The sequence below is a fragment of the Apis laboriosa genome, unplaced genomic scaffold, assembly GCF_014066325.1.
Source record: "Apis laboriosa isolate Shangri-la unplaced genomic scaffold, ASM1406632v1 scaffold70_cov154, whole genome shotgun sequence".
Classification (NCBI taxonomy): domain Eukaryota; kingdom Metazoa; phylum Arthropoda; class Insecta; order Hymenoptera; family Apidae; genus Apis; species Apis laboriosa.
This window is the reverse complement of record NW_025224195.1, coordinates 1,205,862-1,225,399: the sequence shown is the minus strand read 5'-3', so window position 1 is coordinate 1,225,399 and position 19,538 is coordinate 1,205,862. Positions and strand designations below refer to the sequence as shown.

The window sequence follows — 19,538 nt, the reverse complement described above, 5'->3', positions numbered from 1 at the left end:
TAATATCATAAAATTATCGCTATAAAATTTTAATTATGTTATACAACGTTTAAAAAAATTTTATAATAAATTATTTTTTATTACGTATATAATTGAAATTACAAATAAGTAATCTTTTTTTACATTATATTAAAAAATTTTTAAATTACATTCTGAAAATTAAAATTGAATTATACTTGAAAATTTTTATTAAAATAATATGTACACTTATATTAAAAAGAAATAATAATATAAAAAATTCTTAAATTTTTAAAATTCATTTATTTAATTTCTTACTAATAATATATGCACCTTTTTATTTTATAATTAAAATATAAATCATTAATAATCAATAAAAATATCAAGTCAACATGCATATTTTCTTTATTGTGCAAATATAAATAAATCATATTTGACTAGTTTGCGCAATTAATCAATACATAAAACAAATTTGAAAAATTTATCATTAATATTGTAACAAAAAGTTCCTTTAATATTATGTTTATAGTTTATAATTTCTAAACTTGAATAATTCTAGAAAAATAACGATATATTGCTATTGTATAGATGTATACATAATATATAATATGTAAATATATAATTTTCTACCAAAATTTATAGATATTTTACAATAATTTTTTTAAAAAATATTTGTTAAGCTTTTAATTGTATTATTTTTCATGCAGAATATTAACAATTTTGAAATATTTAACTTTACTTTCTAATATTTTATATATCAGGAAGAAAATTATTAGAATAATTTTTTATAAACAGTGACAATGAGACCACTATTTTTTCACGCAGATTTGTAAATATTATATGTAAATATACCACTCATGTACATATTATTTTAAGAAATAGAAAAATAGATTGTCCTTAATCATAAATATTAATATTTGTAAGTTATTTAATATATGGTTACCTTCTTCAAGTTTGTTTGCCTTATTAAAATTTATTTGTCTTTAAAATTTTTAAAATCCTTATTTATGCTAAGGTTTGATAGGAAATTAAGTTTTACTTTTGAAGAAATTGACTATTAAAATAACTAATTAAAAATAAGTAATTCATTTTAATTTTAATTTTACATCAGTAATACGAATCAGTCTCTTCTCCTAATAAGGCCTTTGAAATCTTTTCAATACTTTCAAGTAGATACAAGATATAAAAAATTATTTTTCATTTATAATACAAACAAAGTTTAAAACTCTTTCAAACATACTCAGTTTTTTAAGCATTAATAAAATACATAATTGACAAAGAAACTGATATATAACATTTACATTATGTTATATAATATAATTTAATGTAATAAATTTTGAAAGATAATGAAACTGATAAATGGAATGTCATCATTATGTACATGAGTTCTTAAGTATAAAATATAAGCTCAGGAATTTGCCCTTCATCAGAAGACGTCCCATTATTATCTCCTGTTTCAATACTAAATTCAAATTTAACTTTCCCATTTCCTGAATCACTATCTACCATAGCTGTTTTTAAGCCCTTACTTCCATAATGTGAATAAGGACCCTAAAACAAGTATAAAATAATAACAAAAATTGAATATATAAATAAACTAAAATTATATAATAACACAAACCTTAAAAGTTGCTGATGCAGTATAAATCGTATTTGGTAGAATTTCCGCTAATTCTTTAAACATTAAGCGATAAGTATATTTTGAACCATCACAACTAAAATTTGTTGAATTTGTAGCAATCACTTTTCCAGAAGCAGTATGTATTAATTCAATTAATACTTCATATATTGCTGGGCCATGTATGCTACCATAGACTCCATAGCCAATAAGAAATATGCGTCGATCAACACTAAATCTAATAAAATAAAAATAAAAAATTATATTATATAAAAATATTATAAACATGGAACTTTTTACATTTTATCTTCACAATCACCTTATACGGTCACTTGTTCCATTATATCCCCACCCACTTTTAGTATGTTGAAATCTGCATACAGTTTGTTCTTTACCAGTCATGCAACAGCGTGGCATTGTTTGAAATCCTACTACTGGTTTTGGATTTAATATAAAGTATGAAAACAAAGAAAGAACCTAAAACATATAATTTCTGAATAAATAATTTTATAAATATATATATAAGATATATATTGAATAATAGAATTAATTTTAAAACCTCTGAATAATTAAGAAGTCCAGATTGTGCTGGGCCAGCTGTAAATTCTTCCTTTGACATCAAAGGAAAACGAATCAATGAAAAAGCATTACCCAAGACAAAACGTTGGTTTTCTGGAGTAACTGGTAAACGGTGTCTTATACATTCTGCTTCTGACCATCTATTTAAAATGAAAAATGAATTACACATATATAAATTAAATATTATATATTTTTTATATATTTTTTCATATATATTCATATATTACATGAAAAGTAATATCATATTAAAATATTATATTTATATACCTTAAAACTGCTTGAAATATTTTAGATTCTCTAACACGAAGAGTGTCTCTTTCCAAAACAATTTTCAATGTATCAATATCAATATCTGTGAATCCATCAGCATTCAAAGCTTCTGTAGTAAATCTGTCTATAGTATCCAAACATACTGCAGCCAATTGTGGCTCATCAAAAAGACGAGCTTGTGTTAAAAGAAGAAATGCATTATCACTGGTTAAATTATTTTTTAAATAATCTACACAATGCTTTTCTAAAGCAGACACTGCATATTTTTTAGCTGTATATAATGTTGTCATTACAGTTTCCGGATCTATTTGTATTTCATCTGTATATAAAAAAAGGAGTACTGCCAAAAAAGCAGCAGGTTCTACATCAGGTACTTCTATTTCTGAAGAAGCTGTAGCAAGTGTTCCATTAAACATTGCATCAAAAACTGCACTTCCAGAAGATAAGACTAGTTTATGAGCTGGTATACGCTGCTTTTGTGATCCTCTTCCTACTATAAAGCTCACATCTGATAATATTTCATTATTGAAAAGAAAAACAATTCTTTCACGCATTGTTGCCTTTGTACCTTGCCAATTATAAGCTACTGTTGCTTGACCATTTGTAGATGTATTTTCCAAAGCAACAGTATCTTGAGATCTTCCTTCCAAATGTAATGTATTTGCTACATTTGTTGGAGGCCTACTAAAAAATTTATTAAAAATATATCAATAGAATAATAAAAATAATATATACATAAACATATATTTTAATTGTAATTATAATCAAAAACTTACTATTTTTTTTACAATTAATAAACTAAATACAATTAATAAACAGTTATTAAAACAATAATAACAATTATTAATAATATTAATATACAATTTAAATACTTACTTATCACCATTTAAAGGTGAAGATTCTCCTCTTGCTGTTGATGAAGTTGGTTGATCTTCATCGCAAACAAAATTAAGCGCACGTCTGGCACGTGAAAGAATAACATTGCTAATGGGTTGAATATTTCGTACAGGTTCTGAAGACGAATCTCCAGATATAGTAAAATTCACATTTTGTTGCGGTTCATCACCGTCTTCTTGACCTAAGCGTAAATTATGCAGTCTCGACACAACAGTTGGCACATCACTCAAGGAAGCTTCCGAAGACATTTTTACACAATCAAATATAATATTTTTTGACGTATTGCTCTTTTTCATTAAATTATTGCAAATCGTGTCAACAAAAACGGCACGATTGCTTGCATTACTTTATTCGTTTTGTTGAGTTCATTTAATATTCCGCACGTACGAATATTAAACAATTCAACGTAGTAAAACTAAAATAAATTGATGAAAAATATAAATTTCATTTTAAAAGGAATCTTTTCACCTGTTTTAGCAGCAGGTGCCACCCGAAATACCTACATGCGTGTATTTTCGTAAATGGCACTCAAAATGTTTTCTGAAATTAATTGTTCTTGCCATAGAGTATATATATTGTAGTTATTACCATAGACAAGAAATAAAATACAATATTAATACATAATGATTCTGTATCACAAAATTTGATTAAATTTTAATTTAAGATACTAAAAATTTTTAATATTATGTTTTTATATTCTATAAAATTCAAAAATAACATTATTGAAATTTAAAAATATTATATTTAAAATTATATGTTTTTTCATGAATTACAAACACCATATTGGATTTTTTTAACTTAATTAAATGGTAGTTATCAATGCGCGCTAAATTTAAATTAATTTTCGGTTAAAAAATTATTAGATAACGATCATTTTATAAATGGAATACAATAGGATAAACTTTGAATACCATTCAGCATTTGCATCCACAAATAAGGTAGAACAATCTTTTCATTTTGTAGGACTTTGTATTAACCAAAATGATATATCAATTGTTTAAAAAAATATAGATAATTTATAATGTAAAATTAACAAACGTAAAAAGATCGTTTCGTTTTCTAAGAATGATTATTATTGTTTTTTGCATGTTATTCAAAATTCTCTCATATATCCTTGTTCATTTTGCAAATATTCTAGAATGCACATATTACGTAAAAAACATTTATTCGTAAAAAAACTTCTCGTAAGAAAATCTTCTTATATTCGATTCATGATATATTAATGATCACTATTTATGTAGTTTTTGATCACTTTTCAATTTATCATACTGGACAAATTTTCTGACATTATTCTTTTATAGGTTTGTAAAAATCATTTGTTTAAATCCTATCATCGACTGATGTCTTACATCGAAACAATCATTAGAATATATATTAGAACATATATTAGAATACATTAGGTTTTACGAAATCATTATCCTTGAAATATTTATAAAAAAGATAATATTTAAATTTTTTTATCAAAAATTAAAACATTATAGTTTTAAAGTGAAAATTCAGTAGTTTTAAAGTGTTCATTCAGTATTTCATCTGTGATCACAAGCCAAGAACAAATAAACAAATAAAATTAGAAGACGAATAAATAACGAGAAGAAAAAAGATAAAAATTAGGAAATCAAAGTCATTTCTTTAATAAATGAAACAATATAAAAAACAAAAAATAAATAATAAAAAAAGAATAAAAATAAGAAATTAATTGTGTATACTATTTTACCAATTATCATTTTATTTAAAAAGTAGAATAGGAATAGAATCTCTAAAGTAAAATAGAAGATAGATAATAATTGAAGAATTCTTAAGTATTTTTAGAAACATGTGTTTGATTTTTGTATTTAAAAAATGATATTCAATTTCTTTCAATTTTTATTTTATTTTATTATTTTTGGCATTTGAGAAATAGTACTGATAATTCATTTTCATTTTATTATTATTTTTCTTATTATTTGTTATTCTTTTAAATCTTTTATTTTTGTTCTTCTGATTCTGAAGATAGTATTGATTCAATAATTTTTCTTTATCTCTATTCTTCTTCTATTTATTTGTTTTCCTTCTATAAAATCTATACTCTTATATATACATAATATATATTGTAGAATAAAATTTTTTATTTATTTTAAGTAAAATTATAAATTTCTTATTTTTATAATAAAGTTATAATTTAATGATTTAATGTTCTTATACATATAAAAAATATATAAGAAAATATTATACATATAAGAAAATATTTCACAACAAATTTTTTCTAAAAATATTTAAGAAATTTATTTTGATAGAATTATTCAAAGATTTAATAATTAGATTTTTTTTTTAAATTTTATGTAAAAGTGGAATAAATTTGTTCTTTCTTTGTCTGTAATTATTTATATTAAAATAATTTTAGCAATATCATTAATTACAATTTTTAACAATTAATATTTTATTGCTATAACTATATTTTATATTTAAATTCATGCATGTGCTTAGGAACTATTATTACAAATAATAACACTATAGTATTTTGTATCATATTTTATATTTAATTTTATAAATAAAAAATAATAAAATATTTTTAATATTTTAAAATTATTAAAATAAATAAAATATTTTTACAATTATTACTATTAATTTTTTCCAATTTTTTAAAAATATTTTTATCTAAAATTAACTATTGTTAATTATTATTTGTTTTAATTATATATGTATATAATTCAATAATTATATATTATTATATAAATTACATTACAATATGTATATTATAATGTACAATAAATATACATATATATTTCCTCTTAGATTCAAATTTTTTAAACTTTCTAAATTAGGCCATATAGATATGAAAATTTCATATAACTTATATATCATCAATTACGTCTGATTTAGGATATACTAAAAATTGTTGAGACGTAATTCATAAACAGCAAGTTTATTAAACATTTTGTAAGTATACAAAACACTTACATATAGTATAATTTTTGTGAAAAAGCAGAGTATGGACATAAAGAATTTATATATATAACAAAATAAGTCTAATATTGAAAGAATGATATTTTTAGAACTGAGTTTTAGACATTATGATTTATTTTATTTGTATTTATTAATCCCAACTTTTTACACGCAATTCAGGATCTAAAATACTCCAATTTGGTGAATGCTTTTCATTAGATAACCAATTAAAGTCATCAACACAATTCCAGTTATTTATTTTTGGATCAAGTCCAGCTAAATTAAAATGATTTGCTTGATCTTCATAAGACCAATTATAAGGTGCTACACATATTTTTGTACAATCTTCTATAATTGACCTACTTGTAACATGTATATAAATAGTACAATCTGTTGAAGAATGTAGTCGAAGTTGTTGACATGCAAAAGCAAATACACATTCATTACAATCATGTGCAAATACAGATGATGTTACGGGTCCAACTAATACAGTACACTGTTTTAAGTTTACCATGTGTAAAGTACTAGGTGTGCCATAAATTCGTATTGTACATCGAATTAAATCAGAAAGTAAAATATCATTTTTATTCACATTTTCAGCATCCAAAACTAATTGTTCATTAACTTTTCCCAATAGCATACATGCACTATCTCCATATTTACTTGATAATTTATGATTCTGCTTTGCAGAACCATTTACAATTCCTTCTGAAATTTTTAAATCTTTTAAACCATCTGTCATATCATGTGTCTTATCAGATGTCTTTTTCACAACTCTTCGATTTTTGAAACCAAATTTCTTCTTAGGTAATAATTTTATTTCTAAATCAGAAGCTTCATTTTCTAATAATTGTAAGTTTTCTTGTGCTCTTCTAATATCATAAACTTTTAAAAACATTTTTGATTGAGATAAATAATTTTTAAGCATTTGAATTTCCTTATTTATTTTATCAAATATTCCAGGAAGAGCTGATATGGGAGCATTAGATGCATCATCTAACATATCTTTAATTTGTTTACATGATGAATAAAATGTATCTTTAAAATAACTGCTTTGTTCAGATTCAACAGCTAAAGATTGCCTCTCTTCTCTTCGTCTTTCAATAACATTTTTTCTTTCACGATCTCTTTTAGTAATACGATCTGGTAAACTACCTTCTATTAGAGGAGGAGAATCCATATTGCACTTTCAATGTTGTTTTTTCTTTTTTAAATTATATTTTGTATAACATTCAACTTTGAATATTTATTATTTTCAATGAAAAATTTATCTTCATTAATAGGTTATTTTAGTAAATTTAAAATATTTAAAGGCTTTTACATAAAAACTGAAAAACGTAAAAAAAAATTCACAATTAATTTATATTAATAAACATACAATTATCATATAAAACAGCATTTAACACATCAAGTTAATAAAATATAAATATAAATAAAAATTATTTATATAATTTTAATATATTTTATTAAATAATTTATCAAAATAATATACAATTTTTTAAAAAATATAAAAATAATAAATTTAAAAATAATTTTATAAAATGTTAAACATGAATAAATATAAAATTAAGCATGAACAAATCTGTCAAATATACTCTATATATGATATTTATATCAAAGTATACAAATACCTGTCTTTAAGAATCAATCTGTGAAGAATATGTTAAACCATCACTACCTATTAAAATTGATGAAAGTTTTACAAACTTCATAAAATTTAACTTTCATTTTGTTGCCACAGTGTGAGATCTGTTAATTTGGTGCTTTCGTTATATATTTTTTCTTCCAGTTTGTAATAACCTTCTAGTAGCATTGGAAATTTTTTATGAACATAATATCTGCAATCTAATATTTATGATATTCATTTCAATAATTTTCTAAAGTTATTTATAAAAATTTAATCAATTGTAAATTGTTGTATAATATAATACATTATTTTATAATAGTATGAATAAAGTTTCAATAAAATACACAAAAATTATATTATGATCATTCATAATGTTTTTCGTATGTCTTTTTTACATGTTTTCTTATGTTTTTTATAATAGTTATTATTACTTGTTACAATATCTAGTGTAAATAACCTATAGTGTGAAAATATTATGTCAAAATATATAGCTTATTTACCGGTAACATATAACTTACCTTGAGATGTATGTAAAAAATGCCAAACTATTGAAGATCCAAAGAAACATACAGTTTCAGCACAAATAATTATTCTTATTAAATTTTTCTTCTTTGGATACTTGTGAAGCATACTAGCTAACTATACGATTTCCTAAAATGGAAATTATCAATACGGCAAAGAACGATGTATTTCTCGAGGTATCGAGGGATAGTTATTTCGATAGGAACAACTAAAGCAATCTTACATGTTTTACCCTCGTTATGCAACACTCGAAAGAACAATTATTTTGTTCGATATATTTTTTCGATATAAATAGCGGAAAATTTAAAGATACGTAAATACCTATTATATTAATAATATATAGGTGATAGTAAAATAAATGTTAGAGTAATTATTTATAAGAAAATTATTTTTTATAATAACTATGTCTTTTATTATGCGATAGGTATAAAGCTATATGCCAATTTTATATTGATATATTAAAGAATTTTATTATAATCAAATATACAGCAAGAGACATATAAGATCGCAATCTAAAATATCTCCATTATTTTTAGTGGCATGAAAAATATTTAAAGGAGGAATATTTAATTTAAAGAGACAAATGATACAATAATTAGTTTTTAATGTCATAGGAGATAGATTTAATTATAAATAAAATATATTTAGGACGGAAAAATTTAAAATATAATATAGTTTTTGTCTTATAAATATATCTTTATATATATATTTGAACTTTAAAATACACGAATTTATTTTAAAATATTTAAATTTGAGAAATAGAGAAAAATACAAATATATAATTTTTATGATTATTTGCTCCTTGTTTGATTATCGATTAAAATTTCTTTAAATCCTCCTTTAAAAATTTTTGTTCATTACCAAAAATAGTGTTCCTATCTTAAGTGACTTGTCTTATTTAACTAATAGTAGTAATATTCTACTTATTTTTTATATCTGCTTGTCTAATAATAACGATATCATGAAATCGATCATAAACTTATCAACAAGGAATAATTTACAATATAAAATATTGTTAATTCTTATATTTGTAATTAAATAAGTATAATAGGGAAATTGACAGTATGTAAAATTTATTTTGCCTTATTTAGGCCTTTTAAAAAAAAATGTTTTATTTTAATATATGTATATGGTATATACATATATTACGGATATTAAATATATGTATATGGTATATTTTTAAATTTAATATCGTGTATCATACATAGTTTATTCTTTTATATTTCACTATGAAAATATATAAATAAATTTGAAAACATTAATTGAGAATAATATATTATAATAAACTTTTTCCATAACATAACATTTTATGTATAAAATAGCGATATAATTTAATAGTGTACAGATTATGTTTGAAAGTGCAGAGCATTGTATCTATGGAAATAGCCTAATTTAAAGACTGTAGAAGAATATTTATTGTACAGCTTTTCATATATAAGCATAGACAAAGTAGTGTGAAATGTGTTTTTAAAAAATCATTAAAAGTGCACCTGCAATTAGTATTTGTTATATATATAGCAATAAAAAAATAATTGTCAAGATAACTTTTCTTATGATTTGTACAGGAAATGATGTAATTTCTTTTTATTTAATTCTCTTATATATCAAGTATTCAAAGTTAAGCACAAATTCTGTATCAAAATTTTGTTTACTTTTAACATTATTAATGCAAAATTATGATATTAACCTATTATTAAATTTATTACAATTTTTTAAATCTATAATAGTAATTAATAGAGTAATATCTTAGTAAAATAACTTGTTATACGATGTAGGTTATATTTTAAAAGATTATGAAGTACATATTCGTTTCTAAAAATAAGAAATGTCTGTTATTCGAAAAATAGAAAATATTCGTTATTATACATACTATGCATAAACAAATTCTTATTCACATATCTATCCGACTCTTTAAAGTCTAGTTTATTTAAAATACTTTGGATAAATTATAAGTAACACAAACAATTAATTCACACATTGGTCTCAAATCATACAATTAACATCTAATATTACGCACTTTAATATAACATATCTATATTAGATATTTTAAGAACAAACACACACTGCTATTATAACAAACGGCAGTTTTTTGCATAAAACCATATATTTATCATTTTATGTACATACGAAATAAGAAACTAAAATCTAAAAATTTAAGAAATACAAGATAATAATGTACATAAAGTTTCATCAACAAGTTTTCTTGATAAAATAAATTGATTGCAAATCTAAATATAATAGCTGTTTTAACAAACAATTTTCATTGCACTGCAAAAACGCAAATTTGTATGAAGATATTATTAGTTTATACTTATGTGTTATTATATTTTACTTAATTTTGTTAAAATTTCAATACATGGTCCAACACAAGATAATACTATTCAAAAAATAGTTATTTTGAATTATTCATTTTATATTTTCTATTATAAATTAAATCTTAAAAAAACTTTTTTTTTACATTGCAAGATTCTATGAAACATTTTTGCCCCTTATTTACATAAAATAATTTAAATGATTAACTTTTTATACAAATTTCTATATTTAATTTGTCAAACATGGCATCTGGTATATCAAGTGTCATAAATATAGAAAAGAAGAATTTTAATAATTTCTTTATTGTTTAAAAAAGCTATATTTATAGAAATATTTGACAACAAATATAAAAATACTTAATCATTAGAGACAATTTATTATCATTTTATAAATATTGCAAATAATTGAAAAGAAAAAATATTATTTATGACTAAGATTTATATTAAATTTGAATGTTATTTATAATTAAATGAAATCAATTACTTATTATTTGTTTCATATTGCAAATTATATCAAATTATGAAAAAATTCTGAAAACTTTCAATTAGTGTTTATAAAGTGCTAAGGCACCACAGGTAAATGCAAATGATAATAGTGATTAGTATTACATTATCTTACTACAATTTTAGGGGCGTAAACTACAGACATTTCCTTCGCATGTAAACTTCTCTTGTAATGTAAACATTTTTATATTATCTGTTGTGAATGCATTTGTACGCATATACTCTATATCTTCTGATACTGTGAGACCTCCAGTTTGGTTTTTATTATTTATCAAATTTATATTTATTCAACAAAGGAAAAACAAAAAAAAAATATAATTTGTATTTCATACATTTTTTTTTTATATTTATTCATGAAGAAGTCACTTAAGAAAAATAACCAGTACAATTTGCTATGAATAAAACAAAAATTTACATGTCATGTAAAAGCATAAAAACATAAAAGATAATAAAAATGCTATAATGTTTAATATATTCGAAACAACAATTATTCATAGCAATTTAGTTTTGATTTTTGATTATAATTTAAAAACATTATTTTAACTATAAAAAACAATTATCATTTCTTTGCAATAATAAAATTTAAAATACTATAGTAATGAATGAAATGCGGCATATAGAGATACTTGAGCTATATTAAGGAACTAATGCTTTAAAATAAATGTTCAAAATTTATGTATACCGATGTTATATTAAAATTTTTATGAACGTGAAAATATTAAGGCAAATGTAATATTTATAAATTTTTGATACCCAGTACATATATTTTAATAATATAAAATCACAGTACTGAATAAAGGTACTAATATCAGGATTCATGCTCAACTTTCAAATCCAGTTTATTTTATTTATATTAAAATCGTTAAATTTGTGAATTTCCGATTAATCTCGCATCAAACTGTACGTCTCATAACAGAGTTCAAATTGTTTATAAACTTTATAATTTATCTCACTTAGTCTCATTAAATTATTTACTGAAATTAAATTTCTCTTCATATATTTATATAATTTCTACATTTTTTATCATGTTTTACGACATCTGTATACAATTTGAAACATACAATATTAATGTAAGATGGCAGTTACATATATAGTGAAAAACGAGAATAGTATCACCTTCATCAATGATTAAAAAAATTAATTAGAAATTCATTAAGCATGAAATCGTTATTTACAACTTTTTTATTTTTAGAAAGATTAAATTTGACACAGTTCTGTCAAAACAAGATTTTTTTATAATGATCTCGCAAAATCACAAATTTTATCTTGTTGCAACGTTTTTTACTTTGTTTAATGCTTGTTATTGCACGTTAATTTTTCTTTTTACATCAATGCTACGACGGAATTTGATGAATTTCTATTTTGTCATAACTTATATTTACCAAGATATTATGCTGTTCTTCGTTTTTAAGAGTTTACATTATTATTTTATATTGATAAATCGTTCAAATTTAATTTTGACAAACAAATAAATCATAAGATTTCATATAAAATCTGTTAATAAGGAAAAAATTGATTTTCAAATAACACCTGATCATTAGTTGTTTAATCAATCAGCAGATGATGCTAACACATCTCTCATTTACTCTCAATAGTAGTCATTTACGCAGACTTACAGTAATGAGGCATAAAGAGATAGCTGCTGGGGGCAGGAAAGAGTCAATATGACGATCAATATGACAGTCTTTTGAACACCATGAGGTCATGGGAACACTGATATACTGTAGTACGCTACGATACCATTTCATGCCATCCACTACCATTTGAGGAGTTGCTTTCTAATGGAACTAAAATTTAAATAAACAATTTATATAAATTCGTAAAATATTTGACATTTAAGAAAATTATGATATTTTTGTATTTATAAAAATTTTATTAAGTTTACATATTTTTATATATTTTTGTATATAAAAAAATTGTATATTTAAAAGAGTTTAATAAACTTACCAGTCTTGTCACTATCAACTTTTTCTGGAGATGATGATCTCGGTCCCCATATTCTCACTGTACAGTCATCTGATACTGAAGCCATCATTTGATGATATACAGGATTCCATGAAACACAATTTACTGTTCTACTATGTCCTGTTAGAATTGCTATAGGTAATTCTCTTTTGATATGCCACACATATACTTTAGTATCTATAATAGAATTTAATATAAATTTGTATATAATATAACTTTAATTTCAAAAATAAAATATTTTTGTCAAATAAATTACCTTCACTACCAGATGCAATAAAATCTTGATTTACACCACCAAAACAACTATGGATTGTGAAATGTCCTTGAGTAACTCCTTGAAAACGTCTTACTAAACATCTATCTTGTAAATCCCAAAGATGTACACCCTGATTGGCTACATTAAGAAGCGCAAGTCGATCTGCTTTATTTACACTAAAGGACATCAGAGGATGATCTTCTTGTAATCTATAATATTAAATAGTTGAATATAATATGATTTTCATATTATATAAAAAAAATTATATATAAATTATATATATATATAATTATAATTTTACATTGTAAAGTCACATAATTCGTCAAAATTATATCCCCGAATTCGATGATGCGAATCAGCAGCAAGAACTGTTTTTCCATCATTTTTACACCATAAACATTTTACTCTAACTCCTTCCCATGATTCTGAGACATTTCCTTCTATATCCTAAAATTTTATATTCAAATATTTAATATTCTATTTATTTCATTATTGAAAACTATTATAAAAAATGATATGTTACAAATTGATAAAATTGCCCGCGAAGTCCTCCTGCTACAAATTTACGTGAATCAGGATACCAAGCACAAGCTGTAAGTGAATCATCAGTACTTTGAGTTACTGTTGCACGTAGTTCATAATCAGGTGGATCAATACTCCAAAGCCAAAGCTCTGGGCAATCTTCAGGACCACATGCAATTAAAAGACTACTATCGGGACTCCAAGCAATTAATGCTACTCCATAAGTATGGCCTTCTAATGTTTTTCTATGAGTTACTCTCAATGTTTCCTGTCATTAATAGAAAATTATTAGTTATTTAATAAAAAATTATTATTTCATTGTAATTAATAATTTACATACTGGATCAACATCCCAAATAATTACTGTCATATCCTTAGAACCTGTAGCAAGTTTACGACCATCAGGAGAAAATTTACAATACCACACTTCATCACAATGATTATTGAGCACCTGTATAGTATGGCACGGGAATTGTTCTTTACTACAGCTGTGATCCACAAGCAGCGACACATTTTCTAAACTTGTCTAATTTATAACAGACATTGATCATAATTATATTAACAATAGAATAGTTGACTATATAATATAAATTTAATAAAAATTTAAAAAAATTAATAAAATAATTTATTTATAGTTTTATTAATATTCAAAAATATTTAATTAATATTCAAAAATCAATGATATATGTAAATATATATAAAATTTTCATATATTCAAACATCTTTAGAAGAATAATTTTTTTAGAGATTAAAATAAATAAAAAAATTAAGTTTGCGTTAGACGCGAAAGAAAGAGTAAGACTATTTATCATTTTATATCATTATTTTGCTATCTCATTTTTCTTTTATTTAATGTAAATTTTAATTGTTTATAACTTAATAAATAAATCTCAATCAATTTTTGTTTGCCAATTTTTATATTTATTTTAAATTGATCTTGATCTTCTACAAGTGTGCAATGAACATATCAATTTTGTATATATTTTTATACAATATCATATCATTTTATTACTTATATATATATATATATATATATATATTATAAATAATGTATCTTATAATAACAAATATAAATATATTTTAATATAATTAAAATAATAAAATGATATAATATTATGTAAGAATAAAAGAAATAAAGAAAGTTATATAAGTTTTAAAAATTATAATGCAAATATTTTTACCTGAGTATGTGTTACATGGTATGTACACTGTTGATTTTGCATTTCCACAGCTTGGCACAAAAGAGAATGAAGGCGTCGTGGTGGTAACATAATGGAGGGTGGCAGATATTTCTGTAGTCTGTCCATTAAAGCAGCCCTCGAGACTGCACCTTTGCCATCCCAGCCTGCACGTGTCTGTTAACAAGTGTCTATTTGCTAGTGATCAAATTTTCAGTAACAGGTTAGTTTCAGAATATTTTTATATCTATACAAAATTCAATATCTTTGAATATTTATTAGTATATAAATATTGCAATAAAATATTTAATATTTATTTCATTATATATATGTTTAAATTGGAATATTATTAAAAAAATGTATAATAAAATGTATATAATATATATACATGTATATATGTATATACATGTATATATATATATATATATATATATATATATGTAAATATATATAATACCTGTAATTCATCACGTCCACTGCACATCATAAATGCAGACAACTGATGCACACGACCTGTATTATGCCCTAAAGGTGTGAGTTCGTTGCGTAAAACATGCAATGCTTCCATTACTAGTCCTTCTTCCAAATATTCTAAATATTTTTGTTCCAGTAATAAGAATTTCATCTCCTATAAATGAAAAGTATTAATGAGATATGTGTATATATGTGTATATATATATATATATATATATAAAATTATATTTGATAGACTTAATTTGATATTTACTATTAAACTTTGATTAGCTCCATTTAAAAATGTTTTAAGTTCACTAAGATCGTGTTCTGCCTTTGTCCAGTCTCCATCCATAACATGTTGTCTAAATTTTGCAGCAGCTGGATGATCTAGACGACAACCTGATTCTTGCATGAGAAGATCAGCTGTACGACTGAAAAAGATGTTTCATATTTTCAATTCATTATAGAGAAAGATTATTTAACTTTATTATATTTTTATTTAAAATTTAAGAAAACTTTGTAAATATCTATAATTTTTTTATATAGCATTATGATCTAAATTAAACATAATAAAACAATAAAAATAATGATGATGCTAATAACAATAATCTATTAGGGATAAACTTATGTTCATCATAATGTATTTGCTTCTTTTTTAATGCCTACATTATAAAGCAAATATAACTTGCAGATACTGCTGACTATATTTCAAGATTCTATAATTAGCTTTCTCCCACCACAGAGTATGCAGTCCAGATAGGTTGTGATACAATACTTCTGATAAATGCATGCATACAAAGAAAATTGAACAAACAAAGAAAATCTTCAAGATCTATTATAATAAAAGAAGAAATCTACTAAATTTAATCACTTTAACGTAAATTTAATACTTGATATTCAGTTACTAGCATATGAACTTTATAAATTCTAATCGTAATACACAAAAAATATATATTTTGTTTCTTTAAAATGATTCTTTATTACTAAAATTCAGCTAAATAAAAATCAAATTATGAGATACATACTTAAGTCCAACTGTCTTCAAATGTTGTCCAATGAGTCTCACAATATCTTGATTGGTTTTGTCCATTATTTTCGGCGGTCCCAAATTCTGATTTGTTTCCCCATTAACACCATTGATGTCATTATCCGATTCTGGTATCATGTTGCCATTTGCATGAGGTCCACCAGAGTCAGCTGTAGAGCCATTCTGCTGTAGCCCGGAGGAAATGCCACCGTTTGATGTCTGCTGTTGCATTATGCTGTCATGCACACGGAAATGTTACCCGTGATGGCAATAGTAGTCCAGAATATTAACAAGCATGTGTACTAATTGGTACATTCTATCTTGACTTAAGTATCTCTTCTTTTTTTTATTGCAAAAACTTTAAAATGCTATGTTTGTGTATAAAAGATCTATGACTATTCGATGGAAGGATTTCAAGAAATAAGAAAACCGCTTGATAGACAGCACATATGAAAGGAATCCGACGTCGATACGTCTTGAGATTCTGCAAGGAAGAAGATACACGTGAGAGCGTCATTACGAAGGGGGTAAGCCCCTTCGTTTGTTGACTACGCGCTCGCGATGATCTAGGGCCCTGATTGAGTTACCGATAGTTTTCCATCTCAGGATCGGTGTGGTGCTCGTCCGCTGGTCGTAGAGTAGTCGGGAGAGAACTACGAGACCTTTTGCACGGTGGCGGAGCGAGTCCACCGTCGTCTGACTCGCTGCTCGAGGCCAGGCTTATGCGCGTACCGCCCCGTTTTTCACACGATTATTGTCCCTAAGATCGTTGGTGGGGCTGGGGCTGGAGCACGCACGCAGCCACGGTTGCGTTGTACAGAAAACTCGTAGCCTCCCCCCTTTTTTTCCGCTTGTCTTCCTGACTAATACGTATGCCGTTTATCCCGTCGGACTTGATGCCCGACGATGAGAAAACGAAGAAAAACAGAATTCTTGCACGCCTGCCAAAACGGATACGAACAATGACTGCTACACAGCTGATACTTGTTTAGATCGTCGTTTACGTCACACTGTGATCTTTGCAGATAGTTCCGCTGACCATGGCGCCCGCTATGTCCGCTCAGAAACGTTGATTTTCTAAGCTTATAAAATCTCTACTTACAATTATTACTGTAAGATGGCAGCACGTACCTGTTAAAATATTATGTAGCGGGTAATTTAATTTATTTTTAAGAAATTTTATTCGAAAAAAATTTTAAGTATCAATTTAATTATTTATACATACAAAAAAAATGAATATATAATAATTTAATATTGTTTTATTTTTTATTAATTCATTACATATTGTAATCCCTTTTTTATTTACATAAATAAAGATAAATATATATATTTATTTTTATTTCCTAATAGAAATTAAAGAAAAATTTTATGATTTATTTGAATAACTTAAAAATCTTTAAAATTATCATAAAAATAAATCTATTATTAATTTATTATTAAACAAATATATTATAATAAATTTTATTAAATTAATTAACTATAATACTAAAAAATTGTATAAAAAAATTTCAAGAGATTATATTTCTTTTTTATTAACATATATATATATATATAAAATAAAAAATAAATATAATAAAACATTTATACAAAAATATTATTAATTATTTATATTAAATGTTCTAATTTACTTGACAATAAAAAAAGATTTCAATTATAAAATGTTATAAATATTTAAAATAAATTTGACATATACATATAATAATTTCAACCAATTTATTTAAAAAAAATTATTTTTACAATAAATTTAATCTATGCATATAAAAAAATTATATAAATCTTCGAAATTTAAATACGATTTTTATATAATTTTGTTATATATTATATTATCAGCACATTTCAATAATTTATATAATTCGCGAGTTTTATAAGTTGATTTGACATTGTGAGGTTAGTTTGTCGATTATGAGAAGTCGGCGTGTGCCGCCAGTCAGTCAGTCGCCGGCCGCCGGTGAAGTATGTTGTGTTGGTGTTTTGCTGCATCTTATAAGTTTCGTTTCACAAAACTGTGTCCTAAATTTCTGTAAGGTTACATCTATTATAATTACCAATAAAGTTAACAAATTTTATAGAAATTAAAATGTAGTAACGTTAGAATGGTTTTTCTGCGGTTCGATTAACGTGTGAAAAAGAAAGAAGAATTCGTTTTATTCGCTTCGAAGTTCACGTGAGATTACTGAATTTCGTGTATGCGGCGGCAAACGTGCGATTTGTGTTGTGCTGTGCATTTTATAGTATCTTTACACAAAAGTGTTTATTCATTACGACCACCTGTTACGCGTCTAAAACAGGCTTCTTTGTGTTACGTTGGATTAATCGGATTACGTGCATCATCGGAATGTTCTTTATGCTCAGATAAATCATTAGGAACGGAAAGAAGAGGTAATCATTTTCTCATATTTTATATTTAAATCATAAAATTAAATGTTTTGTAATTTTTATTATACAATTTCATATTTAAATATTTAAATATATGATGATCTTTTCGAATCCTTAATTGGCAGTATGTTTAAATATTAGGACGCCATTTCAAAAGCGCGGGTAATGAAACTGGAATAATTTTAAAACATAATTTGTATAGAATGTATCAATTTTGATGTGTGTTTCTTGTTTATTAATGAAATACTCATAATTAAATAATTATTTTCTAAATTTGAACATTCGAGTATATACAATATTTGCAAATATTATGTATCCTTATATTTATTTATAAAATTTGATTATTATTTTATTCATTTTTTATAATTAAACAAAAATATCAACACGATTCAATAATTTTCCAAATTTACAAATTTATTTGATCATATTAGCAGATTTTGAAATAATAATTTTATTGTAAAACAAATTGTAAAAAGTATACATACATATGATATTCATAAAGAACTTTTTATAGCCGATATTTATAAATGTATAAGTCTATATATGCAT

At 24.0% G+C, this 19,538-nt stretch overlaps 4 protein-coding genes across 5 annotated transcripts in view; 1 reads left to right on the top strand and 3 right to left on the bottom strand.

The window, feature by feature from the left end:
* Positions 1-694: 694 nt before the first annotated feature.
* On the bottom strand, positions 695-3,917 carry LOC122719144 (BTB/POZ domain-containing protein 1-like). Of its 2 annotated transcripts, XM_043944738.1 has the most exons (7): positions 3,826-3,917; positions 3,302-3,737; positions 2,423-3,109; positions 2,136-2,295; positions 1,896-2,053; positions 1,580-1,814; positions 697-1,509 (listed from the first exon to the last, which is right to left on the bottom strand). In XM_043944738.1, the coding sequence occupies exons 2-7, from the start codon at positions 3,616-3,618 to the stop codon at positions 1,348-1,350; spliced, it is 1,719 nt and encodes a 572-aa protein (XP_043800673.1). In that variant the 5' UTR covers positions 3,619-3,737; positions 3,826-3,917; the 3' UTR covers positions 697-1,347. The 2 variants fall into 2 exon arrangements, with proteins under 2 accessions (XP_043800674.1, XP_043800673.1); XM_043944739.1 differs by having other exon boundaries at positions 695-1,509; positions 2,423-3,106; positions 3,302-3,855.
* A 2,187-nt stretch (positions 3,918-6,104) lies between these two features.
* Positions 6,105-8,616, bottom strand: LOC122719157 (tubulin-specific chaperone C). The gene is made up of 3 exons (XM_043944756.1): positions 8,390-8,616; positions 7,876-8,089; positions 6,105-7,572 (listed from the first exon to the last, which is right to left on the bottom strand). Exon 3 carries the CDS (start codon positions 7,422-7,424, stop codon positions 6,396-6,398), a length of 1,029 nt encoding a protein of 342 aa, XP_043800691.1. The 5' UTR covers positions 7,425-7,572; positions 7,876-8,089; positions 8,390-8,616; the 3' UTR covers positions 6,105-6,395.
* A 2,512-nt stretch (positions 8,617-11,128) lies between these two features.
* LOC122719178 (WD repeat-containing protein 26) lies at positions 11,129-17,611 on the bottom strand. The gene is made up of 11 exons (XM_043944786.1): positions 17,201-17,611; positions 16,612-16,848; positions 15,858-16,017; positions 15,588-15,758; positions 15,134-15,307; positions 14,293-14,478; positions 13,954-14,220; positions 13,732-13,877; positions 13,431-13,639; positions 13,157-13,351; positions 11,129-12,996 (listed from the first exon to the last, which is right to left on the bottom strand). The coding sequence occupies exons 1-11, from the start codon at positions 17,212-17,214 to the stop codon at positions 12,941-12,943; spliced, it is 1,815 nt and encodes a 604-aa protein (XP_043800721.1). The 5' UTR covers positions 17,215-17,611; the 3' UTR covers positions 11,129-12,940.
* Positions 17,612-18,585: 974 nt separating this feature from the next.
* The window catches only part of LOC122719176 (protein expanded-like), an 84,438-nt gene continuing 83,485 nt past the window's right edge, over positions 18,586-19,538 (top strand). Inside the window, exon 1 of the mRNA XM_043944778.1 lies at positions 18,586-18,992. The gene's annotated coding sequence lies outside the window, so the exon portion shown is untranslated. The remainder of the gene's footprint in view (positions 18,993-19,538) is intronic.

What these genes read in the sequence shown, in the direction of transcription:
- LOC122719144 (XM_043944738.1), bottom strand. Translation starts at nt 3,618, where the DNA reads ATGAAAAAGAGCAATACGTCAAAAAATATTATATTTGATTGTGTAAAA. An exon ending in TCACCTTTAAATGGTGATAA is followed by an intron (nt 3,110 to 3,301) that starts GTAAGTATTTAA and finishes TAAATTTTTTAG; the next exon opens with TAGGCCTCCAACAAATGTAG. An exon ending in GGAACAAGTGACCGTATAAG is followed by an intron (nt 1,815 to 1,895) that starts GTGATTGTGAAG and finishes TTATTTTATTAG; the next exon opens with ATTTAGTGTTGATCGACGCA.
- LOC122719178 (XM_043944786.1), bottom strand. An exon ending in TATTGCATCTGGTAGTGAAG is followed by an intron (nt 13,352 to 13,430) that starts GTAATTTATTTG and finishes ATTCTATTATAG; the next exon opens with ATACTAAAGTATATGTGTGG. An exon ending in AGTTGATAGTGACAAGACTG is followed by an intron (nt 12,997 to 13,156) that starts GTAAGTTTATTA and finishes TTTAAATTTTAG; the next exon opens with TTCCATTAGAAAGCAACTCC.
- LOC122719157 (XM_043944756.1), bottom strand. Translation starts at nt 7,424, where the DNA reads ATGGATTCTCCTCCTCTAATAGAAGGTAGTTTACCAGATCGTATTACT.